This window comes from Acyrthosiphon pisum, chromosome A2 (assembly GCF_005508785.2).
Source record: "Acyrthosiphon pisum isolate AL4f chromosome A2, pea_aphid_22Mar2018_4r6ur, whole genome shotgun sequence".
NCBI lineage: Eukaryota > Metazoa > Arthropoda > Insecta > Hemiptera > Aphididae > Acyrthosiphon > Acyrthosiphon pisum.
This window is the reverse complement of record NC_042495.1, coordinates 16,308,815-16,327,352: the sequence shown is the minus strand read 5'-3', so window position 1 is coordinate 16,327,352 and position 18,538 is coordinate 16,308,815. Positions and strand designations below refer to the sequence as shown.

General features: G+C 30.9%; 1 protein-coding gene across 1 annotated transcript in view; it reads right to left on the bottom strand.

The window, feature by feature from the left end:
• The window catches only part of LOC103310490 (coiled-coil domain-containing protein AGAP005037), a gene marked incomplete at its 3' end in the record, with an annotated part of 236,940 nt that overhangs the window by 27,623 nt on the left and 190,779 nt on the right, over positions 1 to 18,538 (bottom strand). The window contains exon 11 of the mRNA XM_029489839.1: positions 14,777 to 14,933. Coding sequence (XP_029345699.1) covers positions 14,777 to 14,933 — 157 coding nt within the window. The remainder of the gene's footprint in view (positions 1 to 14,776; positions 14,934 to 18,538) is intronic.

The following is an 18,538-nucleotide window of genomic DNA, read 5'->3' as shown; positions in this document are numbered from 1 at the left end:
GGTGCTAAAAGTTATCCTATTAAATATAATATAAAGTGCGATACACGTCTCACCATAATTTCTATCAGTGGCGTAACAAGGGGGGTGGGGGTGATGTGGGTGATATATCACCCCACAAAACCTTTTTTTTCCACGTCAAATATTTTTAGCACAATATACATATTACATACATTACAAGTCAAGTAACTCCCCGAAATAAGGTCCTAGTCACGTCACTGATTCTATACCACCTTTCATTGGCAGTATACCGACATACCTACCCTATTATAATATAGGTACGCGAATTCGTTGTTCGCGACAGTATGGTTTTTTATTCATTGAAATTCTGGCCCAAACTCTGCCCAAAACTATTCACGATTGATTCACGTGGACCATCGCTCAGAAGTAAAATTAAAAGACCAAAGTAAAAACATCCAATCGATAATGATTAATAGATTATTGTACAACTCGTGTGTATTCGTGTTTGTTCGCCACTATATAGGTAGTCGTTTTAAAGGAACAAAAATAATTCAAAATATTTTAATAAATGATTATAAAAATTAATTGTAAAAAGTTAATACGATACCACGAAAAGCAATGATGTGCGCCGGATTTTAGTATAAAACCCACCAATAATATACTAGAAAGCATAGGATTTAATATTGAGTTGGTTTTTAAAATTCGGTAGATTATTTATTTTCAAATTTATGAATCTTTATTAAGGTCTTACTTTTTCTATACGGTTAATCCTCGTAAACAATATAAATTATTTTGATACATTATATGAGTACAGAGTACTGATTTATTAACGCTAGGTCAAAAAAACAGAAAAATGATGTGATATGTTACAGCAAGTATATTTGTTTCTATATGGGAGAAAAAATGGAAACTATAAATTCCAAACTATACAATTAAAAAAAAATTGGAGATTTTATTTTTGATTTATAAATTGTTGATGTTATATATTGTGTATATTATAATCACTATATATATTTTATCTCTACAGGCTGTACTCCATCTCTTATACTAACGCTTTGCGTAAAACAACCGTTGGCTCTGTTTTAAAATCTTAATATTTTATCGTATTTTTTAGGTTTTCTAACTGGTTACTTTCAGAGAAATATTTTTTTCAACTGTTAAAGTTTTATAACATTTTAAGGGTGCCAGTTTTTAAAATGTTCCATAATTCTATAAAATTTGAAAATTAAATTTTATATTTTAGTTGCCACCTCAGTTATAGTACTTTTCCACTAATCCGCTACCAGATACCTATTTAGGGGGAGTTGATAGGGTGTATTATATCGAAAAAAATGACTTTACGGAAATAACTCTCAAGCTTTGTAGAATTGTCGGATTTTGATAAGTATTTTTTTATCTGAAAGAAGATGACTTCTTACAGCCCGCATCGATCTCTGAATTTGTATTTTATTTCAAATAATTGTATTAAAAAATTTGTAAAAAAAATGCTTTTTATCTTGTATTTTATTAGACATATTATAAAGTTTGAGAATAAAATATTGAACAACAGAGAGCGGTGCGGGCTGTAGAATATTTCTCGCTAGCAATTAATAAAAATTATGAAATTTGGTTGATTTTACAAGGCGGTATCGTTATTCCCGCAGAGTGTATTTTTGAGGACAAAATGGCACAGCACCGGGCGCCTTAAAGATTTTTGATTGATTTTTAAAAGGAGATTAGTAATTTTTCACAAATTTTCACTACTTTCGTGTTGTGCTTGGTTAATATTTAATTTGGTGGCCGCGGTAGGTACCTATAAGGCAGGTGATGCGAGAAAATGAAACGTACCTATTATAATACCTATACACTTTTTGGGAAAACAACATTCAGCGGTCATGCTCATACGATATCGAGAATAGAAAAAACTTTCGCAAAAACTTTACTATTCGCGTAGACGTATAACAGTTTTGAAAAGTCTCTCCCAACACCCTCTCCCCCACCAACCCCCTCTTCGTTTGGTCAGAAACTAGCAGGGAATTTAACGAGTATATTTGCAGAAAATCAGTATAATGAATTCTAGCGGCAATACGATATGTTTTGTGTTGTCATAAAACGTACCTATATACAGTATACACACAGACCCCCCTCCCTACCATACATCGCACAGGGTATTTCGTCCCTGCACACTTCGTATATATATATAATATATATGGTCGTAATACAACAATACGGATGACATGTATTATTATTTATACAAATGGCTTCGAGTGAGATCCACACGGCGTGTGTGTGTCCCTAACGAGCGTACAAGGGATGAGTATTTATGTTTGAAACGTAAGTTTATGCAAAACGAGGAGTATTCGCGGTATACGGGTATCGGCTCGGTATAAAATAACAGACCTTTCGCGGCGGACGCGATAACACCCGGCGTGTATAAATTATTGTGCTGACCTTAAAAATTAAAATATCAATGCGGTACAATAATATATTATACGAGCTCAAGGCTGTGGAGATACGCGGGATCAAAAGCTAGGTTCGTGACACGTCATAATAATATTACTTATCGTCGTCCGTCGATTTTCGACGCAGTTTTCGACTATAGAACAATAGAATATATTTTTATTTTTTACGTGTATCAATGGTAAAATTCAACTGCAATCGTTCTGCACATGTATTGACTGTCGTGACGTCGTGTAATAGCTGCAACACGTGGGCAATAAAGATAGGGTACGAAATTAGTTGTACTGTTTTATAATAAACTATATTATTGTATTGCAGCTGTATGATTATAGGTATAAGCCAGTATGATAATATTTGTTTATTTATTTGTTTTAACGAGCTCGAAAAACGAAACAGTATAATTACTAATTATATTATGACAATCGACACAGTAACACAATGATATGAGTAAAAAGTAACGGTCAGAATCATCTATAGTGGTGGAATATAAAAAAGACGAATAATTTAGATTAATAATAACTAATAAGTAGTAATAATTACAACATTTTAACGTATACATTAAAAGACACACAATGTTTAAAAGATCGTTTGGCGATGAGTTAAATGCAAAAATATTGATATTTATAGGAAATTTACAGAACGCATTAATCGAATAGACCGCGGTATATTAAAATCATTGTTACATCCATAGTAGAACAAACAAAATATAAATAATATGTTTAGTTAAAAAAAGTAGGGCGTTACACAGCCGTCATAGTTGTATAATTTTACCACGAGACAACAATATTTATTGTTGCATTTTTGCATGTTCTAGGGTCTCCCTTAATTAGAGTTAAATATATTATGCTAATCGAATGCAAAGAGAGGAGACAATGCCAAATATCAGATCACCTATCCGAAATACTCGAATTCGAATCAAACAACCCCTCCACGGTCATCCAGTTCCTATCAGAAAGTCACCTTATAAGCAAAATTTGTAATATGTTCCCGCCTAGGAATATACCCTCTATTATTTACCATCATATTGTCATCTAGTTATCTAATACTTAATATTTTAATTTATCATTTTTTGTTATTCCTAAAAATGTCATATCGTTTATCAATATAGTTGTAAATTGTAATGTATAAATATATTTAAAATGTAATGTTAGATCCAATGATGTCACAGATAGTATAAAAAAATTATAATTATTTTATAGTATTATATTTGTATATTTATAAACATTTTAATGATCAATCACTAGGTAGATACCAAAAAAAAAAAAAATGGAGCTTACGATGGAAATAAAAAACAATAATGGTGCAACACGCAATGGCGATTATATATTAATATTAGAATGTTTGCTGCGCTCAAATAATATATTATTTATTGATACATTCAATGATACATTGCCCGATATTATGTATAGATTGATCAAACTTAATTTTGATCAGCTGTCAATTTCGATAGCTGCAGGGTGGACAGTTTTAACATTATGTGTTTTATCAAGATAATTATATTTTTAATTCAATTATAATATTATATTGACTACAGCTAGAGCGAAAAGTCGTTAAAAACGAATTATTTCTATTCGGTGCATTTTAAAACAAAAAAAGTCTATATATTTTGTTTTTAATTATAAAAGTTAAATAATAAATTATATAAATAAGATACTTAAAAAAAAAAAAATGACATTATCGTATCGTATAATTGCTTGATAGCAGTATAGCACGAATTAAATAGTTTTTTTTCAAGATTTTTATCGTCTCGTAGAAATAATACATTTTTTTTTTTTATATAATATAGATGCATCCATCTAAATGTTGACTCGCGGCGAGTTTTAAAATTCGACGATAAGTTATAGTGCAGAAAAAGCCACTTGCTAATAAAAAGCAAACAATATTATTTATATTTTAATAATGGAACTCGGAAAAACTAACACGAAATGGATTAAATTTTTTTATGAAAAATGCATAATTTAACCTATCATCATCTCGAGATAGTAATAATTCATATATAGTATTTAATAATTTAACCGAAAAAACGGTTTTGTGTTTTTTTTCTTTTTTTTTTTTAATAGGATTTATGGTCGGTTGAAAATACTTTCGTTGTAAATAACATGATGAGTAATTAAGTTTGGGCAAAACCATATTTTACGAAATATTTAGTCTTTCGACGTCCGGATCTCTCAGCAGCGGTGCAGTGTATTTTGTAACATGCGCACGTCGATTAACGAAAAAATTTTTTACGAGTAGGTATTTAGGTATATATAGGTACACTGTACAATGGACTTGAAACGAATTTCGAAAGAAGACATAAATTAGATGTACAATATGTGCATATAATATTATAATGTGTAATTGATTTATTTGTGAGTACGAATAATCAGATATAAGTACATGTCATTATAATTTACATGTTATATCGTGTGCGATAGGTTCTTTAGTTCAGTGTGAAAGTTTCGATTAGCATTTCGTTTTATTGCGCACAATAATATAATATTCTTGTTTTACATAAGTTGAGTAAAAAGTAATAATTGACAGTGGTGGAATATACGAATAGAATAAATTTGATTAATAATAAGTAGTAGTAATAGTTACAACATTTTAACGTATAAATTAAAAGACACGTGGTGTTTAAAAGATTGTAATAGCGATGAGTTAAATGCATAAATATCGATATTTATAATACATTTAGAGAACACATTAATCGAATGGACCACGAGATATTAAAAGCACTGTTAGATCTATAGTAGAAAAAACAAAAAATAAATAATATGTTTAGTTTAAAAAAAATATTGCGTTACACAGCCGTCATAATTTTATCAATTGACCACGAGACGACAATAATTAATATTGCATTTGTGCATTTTGTAGGGTCACCCTTAAAGTTAAAACTTAAAACATAATATGCTAATCGAACTCAAGGAGAAGAGACAGTGCCAAATATCAGTTCACCTATCCGAAATACTCGAATTCGAATGCAACAAGTTCTCCAACCTTATAAGCAAATTGTAATGTGTTCCTGCTTAGCAACATACACTCTATTATTTACTTATATATAATACTTAAGATGACTTGATACCTAAATGTGTTGTTTCCGTCTTACAAGTACGTAACATAGCAAATTTTACGCTCAGCAGAACACGTGTATCTCCGTTAATTTAAAAATTAGAGCGAAACCACCTCTTATAAAATCTTAAGGTAAAATTATTATCTAGGCAACCTCATGGGCTTTTTATTATGTTTTAATTTTAACATGATTTATGAGTATTTTAAAATTGTAAATTGTTTGTACATCTTAAACTAGTCATAACTCGCTTTAAAATTAAAATATAATTAAAAGATTATAAGTGGGTTGCCTAGATATTTTAATTTATGGTTGTCATTTTTTGTCATTCCTAAAAAGGTAATTTCGTTTATCATTAGTTGTAAATTGTAAAGTATAAATATATCTAAAATATAATGTTACATCCAATGATGTCGCGGAAAAAAATTCTCTATAAGTAGGTATATATAGGTACACTATAATGGACTTAAAACGAATTTCGAAAGAAGACATACATTGGATGTACAATATGTACACATTATGTGTAATTGATTAATTTGTGTGTACGAATAATCAATTATTATATATATATTATATAGTGTACGATAGGTTCTATAGTTTAGTGTGAAAGTTTCGATTAGCATTTAGTTTTATTGTGGACAATAATATATAATATTCTTGTTTTACATAAGTACCTATATACCTATTTATCGCACAAAATGTCAGACGATATGGTTAAAATATACCAATAACAGCGCAGTTGGCATCTGCGACTGCGTAGAGATGTAATATTATTTTATTGCCGAAGCAACTCGTACCTATACGAATATATAAGTTACCGCCATAACCAGTCGTTTCAGCGTGGTTGTCGTGTGACGTGCGGAATGCGGATTATCATATTATCACTTTTTTTTTTCTTTAAATACACAACATAATTTTTTTATAATAATATACCGTATATAGGTATACGATACAAAGAGCGTACACAAACATAATATTACATATTATTATTATATTGTTGTTGATATCCGAATTCGTGGCGTTTTCTTTTGGTCATCGTCGATTCGCGGGGAACCGGAAGTAGTGTCACCTCATGTATTAATTGCATGCATTCCGTCGCAGCCGGGACAGACGAGACGTAACCACGTTTTCTGTACCGGTATAATTAAAAGGAGACGCGAGCGATTGTTCACGCAATCAAATATGTATAGGTATATAGTGTGGTTATCGCACGCGAAACAATATAAATAATATGATATAAAATATAAACGTTTAAACGGTCAGCTGCGGACGGACGACATTAATTTATTATTACGACGACGACGGCTCGGCAGACGCGAGTTACGTTACCACATATTATTATACCGTGTTACTGCGCGGAGTAGACAACCGGATACCGGAAGCGGGATTAGGTCTCGTTATTCGGAGCGTCCATTATAGGACGGATGGACATTAATTTGTGATCTAATTGTATTATACGCACTGCTGGCGGTCGGCGGACATTGTCGTCGGTTATTAATTATTGTAATATATACAAACGCATTATATTAATGTGAGCGCGTAAAATTATACGCAAGAATGTTATAATATTATTGCAACTTTTGCGCAAATGTCTAAGAAACTATCGAACCGGACCGGACCGGATTATTATTATCTAGTGCAGGGTTCTGAATTTGAAATATTTCGATCGACATTTTTCAATTCGAATGTTTCAATGAAATTTATTGTGAAAAATATTTATGTTGTTTTAAATAATGCTATATAGACAGAGGTTAAAGGCGAGGGGACGCGGGAGGACTCATTCCCCCTACCTCTGACGGTGGTTAAAAAGCGTTCCCTTTAACAAATTAGGATTTTATGCATTAGACATTATAGTGATTATACATAAAATTATATATGGAACGCTTAAAACTATATGGAGACATTAGTCCCCTCTGGAATTTTTTCCCACTTTAACCTCTGTATATAGATGATAAGAAATTTTGACTGCACACAGAAAAATCATTGATAATGATTAATTAATAACTTATCAGTTATTAACCAAGGTTTACCGTTTACGAATTTCTATAATATGTCAATGGATATAAATTATGTTTGTAACTGTATATGTATAAGTATAAAATATTAAATAAGGTTTATTGGTGTATTAATTGTATTATTGTATAATTCATAAATCATATTGGAAAAAATAGACTCTTAGGTGATTAAAAATCTTATACAATAATGAATAAATTAACTTATCCTGTTATTTGTATTATATAATTATTAATTATTTATAAAATCCTAAACCCAACAGTTATAACACTTTGCATTACTATAATTTATACATTTTTTAATTTGTTATATTATTATAGATTTGTTGAACAACTTCTACATAATAATATTATGTAAATATGTTACTAGTTTTCTTCGTTTCATACAAGAAAACAACTTTTAAAAATGTCCACTTGCAAGTTGATGACTGTATACTTTTAAATATAGTGAACAATCATTTTTATTTTCCATATGAATGAAATATTTCAAGAAAATGAATTTCATGAAATTTTCAAACTCCTATCTAGTGTGGTGTGTAGGTGGGTAGGCAACGGGGGCGTTGGAGTTTTTCTAAAATATATTATATTACTATGGGCATCGCACCCACCGCCGAGTGCGAAACCGAAATAAAAAAACAAAACATAGAAAAATTATATTATTATTATTACACTTTCTCCGCGATTTCACAGCCGAAAAAATTGGTCGTAGACGATACTAGCGTGGGTTCGTCTATCGCCGAATCGAATAACACTCGATCGCATAGGTATATTTATCACGGTATAGGTTATAAGACTATAATCTATAGTCGTATATATTGTACATAATACTGTAATATATTATGATATAACACTCGTATATATATATATATATAGGTACTCTAAACTCTTCCGGTCGGCATTACATTAGATATATATTATTATTATTATACTATGCCTGTGTGCGTCGTCCAGATACAAAATATAAACGTATCGGGCGCCAGCACGAGTATAGAGATGAATTTAAATAGCTGCATTATTACTTATTATATAATAATATAGTATTACCTAGATAACTATAGGTAACTCGACTTCAGTAAAAATGAAATAAAATATATAAATAAAATACTACGACACTAATGGCCATCTATCTAGTTTAGTGTTTATATACCTCTCATTCACCGCGGCCATATCGCGGCATCTTCATCGCTTCGCTTTGTGAACTAAATCGACCGAGATAGGCCTGTGAAGGATTATTGGATACCTATACAGCAATTTTCTAATGTGATTCAAAACTTAATACTCTCTAAACTTTGCTGATATCTTTAAGAACAATCTCTGAAATACTTGTCGAAAGCGTTCTAAGTCTATAAACTACGAGCATTGCCTTTTTATGTACATTTGAATAACAAACGCTGTGATAATTAAATATTTTTATCTGTTATTTAAAAAAAAACCACATAGAAACGCATTATATTTTGTAAGCAATGGCAGCTCCTCTCGTGCATATAAACGATAAGTCATTCGACTTTTATTAACCAAAACGAAATTCATGCGTGCGAGGTATCATATTATAGTGACCCGGTATATAGGCTAGAGGGGCTGAAACGAAAAGCTAAAACACCCCCAGAGTCTCACGGAATCTATTGAGTATTGATGCAACTACTATTGAAATCGGTCCAGTAGTTTCTCAGATTAGCCGTTGATAAATAACTAATTTCACATATATTAAAGTCAACACTGGTGTATTCTTATTTTATTTTTCCGTGGACTGAGATATTGGGCCTATGAAACCAAACTTTAAACCTGTGCCGCCGATATTATGTCCTGTACAAATTAAAAATACCACACGATGAGTACGATAGTTCCAGAGCCAACCCGTTGCGAATAAACACTTTTCATTCCAACATATAGATTATATTTTATCGGAAACAGCGCACTGCAGTCGCCTGAAGTGTGTCATTTTTATGTAATTAAGGCGAGGTAAGAGATTGTTGCACTGACGAACCTATAGCGTTGGCGGGCGGTTCGGAAAGAAAAAAATGGGAGATAAACGAGCCGGCGACTATATTGCCGTCCTAATGGTCTTATGTCAGGTTTACCGAGCGCGTAAGCCTTCCACCGAGAAAAGCTGGTTTTTACGCGACGGTAACTCCTATATTTCCACCCCTTCACCAAACCCGTCCTGTGTATAGCCCGGAAAGCCGATTTTTTTTCACCCTCGCCGGTGCAGAACAGTCGAAGAAAAAAAATACCGCAACACGCGCGGCTGCAGTTTAAACACGGGGAAATCCTAAGCGTCATACCTAAATATATTACCTTCAATCTCCATATATATAGGTACACGTAAATCCAATATGTGCCGATCGCGTCAGAGTTTTGGAGGAAAAAAAATTACGCAATATTGTGGCCATGTGCGCGTGAGTCGTTTCGGTCGTCGTCGCGGTCGTCCTGCATCACATATGGCTGCCGGGTATGAGATTCTTTCCGTAAAAAAAAAAAATAGGTTTGGTCTGCAGATTAGATCCGGTTGTGAATAAGTCGTTATAATGATATACACGCCATGACACCGGTCGCGGTTATAAGTTCAATATTGTGTAATATACGGTGTATTTTTACGACCGGCGTTTGTATATTTATATTTATATGTGATATTATTGTGTCGACTGCAGCCTATACGCGTATTATATTATATTATGTGTGTAAACGATACGTGATCGAGACGGCGCCGCGCACTTATAATAAAAAAAAATATTAGCAGCCCCGGGGCTCGCAAAGATAATAATAATAGCTTAATAGTTTATAATATATATAATATACCTACGATTCAAGCCGACGAGGAAGTCTTGATCGGTGGAAGACATAAGTCCCAAAATGAGATAAGAAAAAAAAAGTTGTATCGTACGAAAGCGCCAAAATTCTAGATACGTGTGTGCGCCACGCTTAATAGTTAATAGATAATAAATAACAGATATTAAATTTAGAAATATATATTATATTTTAACAATCTATTATTGAATATTTTTTATAAGATCGAAAAAATCAATTGATTTACAAAAATTATAGGTAATTTATTAATTACTATTATATTCATTGACAATTTTTTATAAGATCGGCATTTTTAAATAACTATTTATATAAAATGATAACGCAATAATGTGAGTACGATGATGAATCTTATAATACGAAGACGGCGGGATATTATATTAAGAGAATGCATCAACCGCATAATATGACATAATAATAATATTATGTTGTCTCCGTCTTACAAGCAAATTGTACGCTTGACAGAACACGTGTAGCTCCGTTAGTTTAAAAATTAAAGTGAATTGACCGCTTTTATAAAATTTAAAAGTAAGATTATTATTTATGCAATCTCATGGGATTTTTATTATATTTTAATCTTAAAGCGAGTTATGAATATTTTAAGATGTACAAACAATTTCCAATTTTAAAATACTCATAACTCGTTTTAAAATTAAAATATAATAAAAAAAACCCACGAGATTGATTAGAATAATCTTACCTTTAAATTTTATCAGAGGTTAATTCACTCTAATTTTTAAACTAACGGAACTACGCGTGTTCTGCCGAGCGTACAATTTGCCATGTTATGCACTTGTAAGACTGAGACAATATAATATGCAGGTCTTAATATTGACTGTTCGATGGACGATCGTCTTTTCACAGATGGCATTTCGCACGACCGGACCGAAGATATTATAATATACATTTGACCGAAATGAGATTATTGATATAACCTCTGAATATATAGGTACGCACGTTTTTATAGCGACGTATAGTCTTACAACGTAATTATATTATCGTCATTGTATTCCATTGTTTAACACTATTATATATAATGTATAGACAGACGGTGTAATTTACGACGAAAACGTTCGAGCTGACATCTATTTCGATTATTTTACAGTGTTTTAGAAAATAATAATTTTATTATTGAGACCCGAAAAATGTCGACCCATTATCGATAATGGTATTTCATAAAGATGCGAGATATTACTTTCAAAAATATTTGACCATTTTCGAACCATAGAAATTCAAAAAATATTTATGTATTTCCAATATGCGATCGAATTGTGTCAGATCTACTATAATATATTACCTGCCTCACATATACATATTGTTAAAGGTGGGCAAGCTAATGAAAATAATTAACTCAAGTTAAGTTTAGCTAAGAGGACACAAGATCGAAAAGTTAAAAATTAATAGTTAACAAATTATAAATTTAACTCGATAGGTAAGTTAAAAGTTAATATAAAAAAAAATCAACTTAATTCAGTTTAAAAAAAGTTAATCTATTTTTTTTTTAATTAGTAATAGTATGTAAATCACATAAAGAGTGAATATGTCTTTCTAATTTCTAATTTATTAATTATAAAAAACAATTTTATTGAATTTTTAACATAATGTACACTGTATACCCTTTTACTTTTACTTTACTATTATTTACTAATTCAAACTATACTCATCTAAAATTAATAATTTAACAAATTTATTTTTTTATATCGTATAGCAGTTGAATGCCATAATACGTGAAGATGAGTACATGGTCTTCATATATATTATAAGTTTTAATATAACATTAAAACATAACAATTGGAAATTTGTAATTTAAAATTATCAATTTAATTAAAAACATTTATAATTGCAACTCGCATAATATATAATTTACAACTTAATAAAATATATTAATATACACAAAATTATGTTATCAAGACAAAGAACAGAAATGTTTGTGTTTATGTATTGGATTATTTTTATTTTATACTGATATAGTAATACTTACGTGTAAACGAAAAATTTCAAAATGTTTTTAACTTGATGGATTTTTTTAAAATCAACTGAGAAAAGCTAAGTTATTTCAACTGTAAATTAAACTGGTTAAATTAAAAAGTTAAAAAAAATTAACTTTTTAACTTTACTTTAACTTTTTAACTAGTTAATGCCCACATTTGCATATTGTACGGTTAATAAATGACGTTTCGCCAAGATTTTTAATTTTGTTAAATTAGATAATTACCAAACAATTAAAATAAGTATTTTTTTAAATTTAAAGTTACAAAAACAGCTGTTGTAAAAATAATAGAAAACAACGTTTCCGATGTCTGACCCGACGAGATATTGCCATTATTATCAAGTGACCATAAAAATGTATTAACAAAACCACGAGAAGCAGTTAAAAGGTAGTTTTTAGCTCATTTTTATTTTTTAACAGTGAAAAAATAATCCGACGGTTAAATATTTAAAAAAAGTCTCCTCACGTATTAATATTTACGATACTGGTTAATATACTATACAATATAGTCGAACATAATAATAATGCGGAAAGGATGTTATTATTATTTTGTTTTTTTTTTCAGAATGTGAGTGCGGCTACAGCCTATCATGGCATGCGTAGGACATGACATATAGCAGACAAAGAAGGAGGTGAATAATGGTGTAACACCCTTTTAATTTGTTGAAAGCTGCACGCGTGTAAACCTGCAACCGCTGTCTCGTAACTAACGACAGTTTATTTATTTATTTTTTTTACAAATTTACGATCCTTTTTATTGAAATAATAAAATTTAACAGCGCTATACACCAAAGACGTTACGCTCGCAGTTAACTAGGTCTGAATAAGTTTATGTTTTCATGTCTTTTCACTACCTATATTTTAGTGTTTAAAGTTTTGTGAATTATTATCATACCTCCAATGTTATTATTATACGGTTCCGCGGGCGTGCGATTATAGTGATTATTGTAGTAACGCATGTGAAATATTTCGTAAAAAGTGTAATACACGCTACATAAGTATACTATATTGTTAAGTAACTACACATACATGAATAATACTATGTACAGGGTGACTCATCGCAAGTATGATATAAGTATATTATCTTCAACAATGTAGTTATTTAAAATCTGATTTTAGAAATTTTTACATAGGTATACCTACACTCTATACTTCAAGACTATGTTTTCGAATTCTTGAGATTTAGTGTTCTGTGAAGACACAAACTTCTGTTTTTCAAAAGAGAACCTCCCTGTTCAACTGTAATAGTTATTCAGTGGATAATTTTTCTGGAAAATTTGACATATCTGCAGAATCAAAATTCGTAGGAGTACCTAGTCTTAGAGTGATTTAACTTTGTGTTCTAAGTATAAAAAGTCCATATAAAAATGGGTTTATAAGATACGGGGATACAATGGTGATTTTACAATTTTAGTCATTAATATCAATCCATCAACATTAGTAATATTTATAAAATGGCTGAAGTAGGTATATAATAAATATTAGTTTTGATGATAAGTCTATTTTAAATTTTTGTAAAATTATTTTTAAGGACTATTATCTTTAGTATAAACTTTTTAATAACAAAGAAACTACCGATTTGAATTTTGAATTTAGGTAAATCGAAATTTTCAAAAAAATGATCCACTAAATAATTAACTGGTAAAAGGTTTTCATTTGAAAATCAGAAGTTTGTATCGCCACTGTAGGACATTCTTTTAGTACTTACCTAGTTTAAGAAATTCAAGAATTTGAAAAATAATTTCATTGAGTAAGTATATTTAAAAATGCTAAAAATTAGAGTTTGAATAAATTCATTAATAAAGGAAAAATTGGAGGGGAGAACGTACTTGGCGAATCACCCTGTTTAATATAGCATGTATCATATTTACAAGTTAACAGGTGGGTTCGTTCACTATAATATACATAATAATTACCTAATAACAATGTGATTATTAATAATACACCAGTGTACACTGCAATTACGAGCAGTTTTTCGAACTAATGTTGCTTTAAAACCCATAAATAATGATAATTAGCGCGCGACGAACATTATTATTAGCATATAAAACATAAATTATAATAATGCGATATCAAATTCTCCGTTCGCCTGCAGTACACACGCCGGCAATTCGATAGTTTTTGAAATTATCGGAAAACAATATTTCGTAAAATATTCAAACTTTCTAGCCGGTGATTATTACTGATTACCACCGAAACCATATAGGTTTTAATGTTATAACCATATTATATTTTTTTATACGGACAGTTTTACAGCACCTTCTACGACGACCATAGTAAATAATATTAATATTATGTCCATATCTATGCGGAATATCAGCAAGGATAATGCGCACGCGCGTTATAGGGTATTGCGTAATTTTTTCCACCGCAAAGCCACCGTATAATATTTTTGACGATCCCATGGAAGATATCACCTGTATAGGTACGATCGTACGATACGTCGTTAAATCAATATAATATATTCGCCGATAACTTTTTACCGCAAATAAAATATTATGTTACGAACGGATTTCGTATATTTACCTGGTCTCTTCGTCGATCACGGGTGTGATGGACCCGGTCCTAGGTCCATAACCATAATACGAGTTGTCGTCGAACGACGAACCCCCCGGAGACATGTACGGGGCGGCCGTGTACCCGCCGGTCCTAGAACTAGCCCTCTCCGGCGATGACATGTACCCTGAAACATTTAAAATATATATCGGTTGATTAATTATAATTATATCGCTTTACATGTATATAATATTTTCATGATAGTAACATTATGTTTAATAATTATTGGATACATGGCTGCATCGATACGAAGAAAACATATATCTTTGCCTACACCTAAATCTAGACACGCGGTAGCGTTTCAAACCAAGTTCAATTTGTGTAATATTACACGAACCATTTGGTGCCACTTTTGACCCCCCTCATAACTCAAAAACTATTTCACATAAACATGTCATATTTGGCTCATTTATTGAGACTTGCGAGATACATATGTGCTCCAAATTTCATAAACACACCTCAAACAGTTATCTATATATTAACGTCCGAACATCGTCGTTTTTAACACCAAGTCAGTCCTTAGGCTTCAATATGTTATCCTAAGTTATAAGAAGAAATGATATTTTAAGTTATAAAATATTTGATGATGTTAAATTTATTAAAATTTCAGGATGGCCATTGAGCTTGGCACCCATTAATATCTCACTTCTTTTGTCATTTAAGTCAACAACCAAGACATATATTATAATACTGAACTTGGCTCTCATTTCACATATATGTTTTTGATCAGATAGTATTTTAGATAATATTCCAATCTTATCACTGTCAAAGCATTAATTATGTATAGTTACCAGTACCGGGGTTCATGAAAAGTTTTTCCAAACGTTGGAAAATAATGAAAATTGAATCCGATCAAATCGTATCAAATATAAATAATCACCATAACTTTTCGGATGGCATTTTATAGTCTTAGGCGCATTAATCATGATAAATGCCGTTATTTATAATTACTTGAGTCGGGTTTTCTGATCTGTATATAATGTAGAAAATACTGCTTTAAAATCAGTAAAAACTTAAAATTTTAAGTATTTGAAACTACAGTTATATTTTTTCTAAAATAAACCTGCAAACACTTAATAGTTTTAGGTACCTACAAATCACAATAATATAGCGTATGCTCACAAAAATAGGGTACACCGTATAACTCAGTTAGGTAGGTACGTCTTGTATTAATTGGTACCTTAAATATATTTTTGAATTCTGAAGACTTGAGACTAAATTATTGGATCATAAATTTCTGTGACTTACAATTTTTTAATTTTGTATTTTGTACATGCGCAACGACTTCACTTCCAGTTTTTAATCGATAGGAGAAATTAAATACCTAACCGTTTTAGAATACTGTTTTTATTTTTACGATTTACTTTCCATGTAAACTTCGTGCTACATAGCTTCAGTTTAAAATATATAAAATTTCAAATATTATTTTTGGTTTAAAATTCCAATGTCTTGTATTTACTGCAGAGGTGTACGCAGTTGAATAGATTATTTTAGAATACCAGTAAATAAATAAAAATGAAATGTATATAACGTTTCTTTAGTATTAAATAAAATGCGCATAATATAAAATTTATAGCTAATTTCAGAAAATAATGTCTGCATAACTTAAAAATATATACCTAACAAGTATATATGGTTGAGATTATATGGTAACATTATGATATTATTACTGTCATTATTTTTACGCGAGAAAACGCACGATAAAAAAAAAAACTAGCAATATTAAAAAGAAAACGAGATTTATCATTGTTTAATAAAATATGTAGTTTAATTATAAAGTTTAAATTAAAAGAAAAAATATTATGCAGTTATAATTTATTAAACCGTACCTACAGTACACGGGATAAAAATGACCTTTTGATAACTACGACATATTTTGTTTCGTTACGGTTGCAGTGTGCTTAAGAATTAATATAAAAACGACATTGTATTAGGCTGATTAAGGAGGTTGCAAATGGACAGTTTTCAAGGACTTCAAAATAGGAAAAGTTCAAATCGTATGCATGATCGACCTCAAGTAGACATACTATTAACGAATACAAATCACTTTTCAGAAATTTTATCGCGTTATGATTGGTATCCTGCAATCTGTGTGATTGACAAAAGATTGGTAAATTTTGGTCGAAATAATAATATTGTTCGTTTGAAATCCCCTTAATTATAATATTATACGTTTGCGATATTACAGTGAAACCTTTAAATACCCAACACTCTCGGTCACTGAAAATGTGTTGTACGGTATTCGGGGGGTTCAGATTGTAGAAAGTTTGTAGTTTATTTCCAAGAAAACGTTCCGCCATTGGGAAGTTTCCGTTAGGGGAGGTTTCATATTATCATACGCTTTTGACTTGTAAATATGTGTCAAGTATGTTTTGTTGTTCAATTGGCGCGAAAAGTTGAGAGTAAAAACTGATGGGAAATTAAAATCTAATAGTAAGATAATTTAAATTTTGAACGAATTTGATGGGAAAACTTTAAATACAGATTACAGAGTATTACAGACATTACAGTAGCGGGGTGCATTATTGTCGGACGAAAAATAAAAGTTTAAAATATAATAATATACCAAAATGTAAAAAGTTTGCAAACGATAATATACGTTTAGCGAGAATAATAATGTCTACCGCGTGATGGTCGGCAAAATATAATAATTCGTTTACGATGAAAACCGTCGACGAGTATTATATAAGTAAATAGGTACCGCGCAGGAATATTATTATAATAATATTATTATTATGATCGGTCGTACGACGGCGCTCTCCCTCGCTTCCGGCATATATTATATAGGAATAATAATGGTAATAACAATAATTGTGTAAATATAATTTAATATTCCGAAATCCAATCAAGTGTTTGAAAGGTTACGGATCCGAATTTGTTTTACATATAATGAGGAGTAACGCGAACGGGACTTCATCGCCGCGCGTGCAGGGGTACTTTACATATTATATATATTATATACTTGTTATATATATACACTAGTTATATACATATATATAAGCGTAGACCTGCACGTAATAATAATACAGCCTTCGGGGGCCAGAAACTTTCTTCGGATAACATTATTGTCGTTTTCGTGAGCCCCATTCATTGGCGCGCGGTTGTGCAGCAGTCTCTAAACCATAACTAATTTCGAATAATTAATAAGTGCGACGACGAGGGTTAGAATAATAATTAAACAACGGGCTAGTGTTTTGAATAAGTCGCCGAATTCCGTTGTCGTCGAAGTGACCTCGAAACACCGCGGTTTGGTGGCCACTCCGACGCGATATATATATAGGTACAATGGATCGGCAACTCGGCACAATTATATCATTATTTGAGTGATAATAATATAATAATATAAATAATATATTTTATACCATTATGTCGAATACGAATGTGCGTACGTGCCTCGTTGTGCGCAAATATAATATTAATTTATACGTATCAGTATTGGTGGCGCAATCAAAATTTTTTCAATCAGGGGAGGGGTCCGAAAACGATGCTAGAAAACCACTATACTACACTACGTAGAAGTTTTAACTAGGGCTGTGAATGTAATGCCCTATAAAAACCGAGTTTGCTTTCTAAAAATGTAAAATAATGCACCTATAAAATGCATTTTATTCGAATTCTGAATTTCGGAAATGTTAATGTGTCATTTCTAGACAGTAGACGTACTCGTCAATGCTCGGAAATTCAAAATTGATTTTTTTGGGTGTTCTTAATTTTCAATTATGTGTACTATCT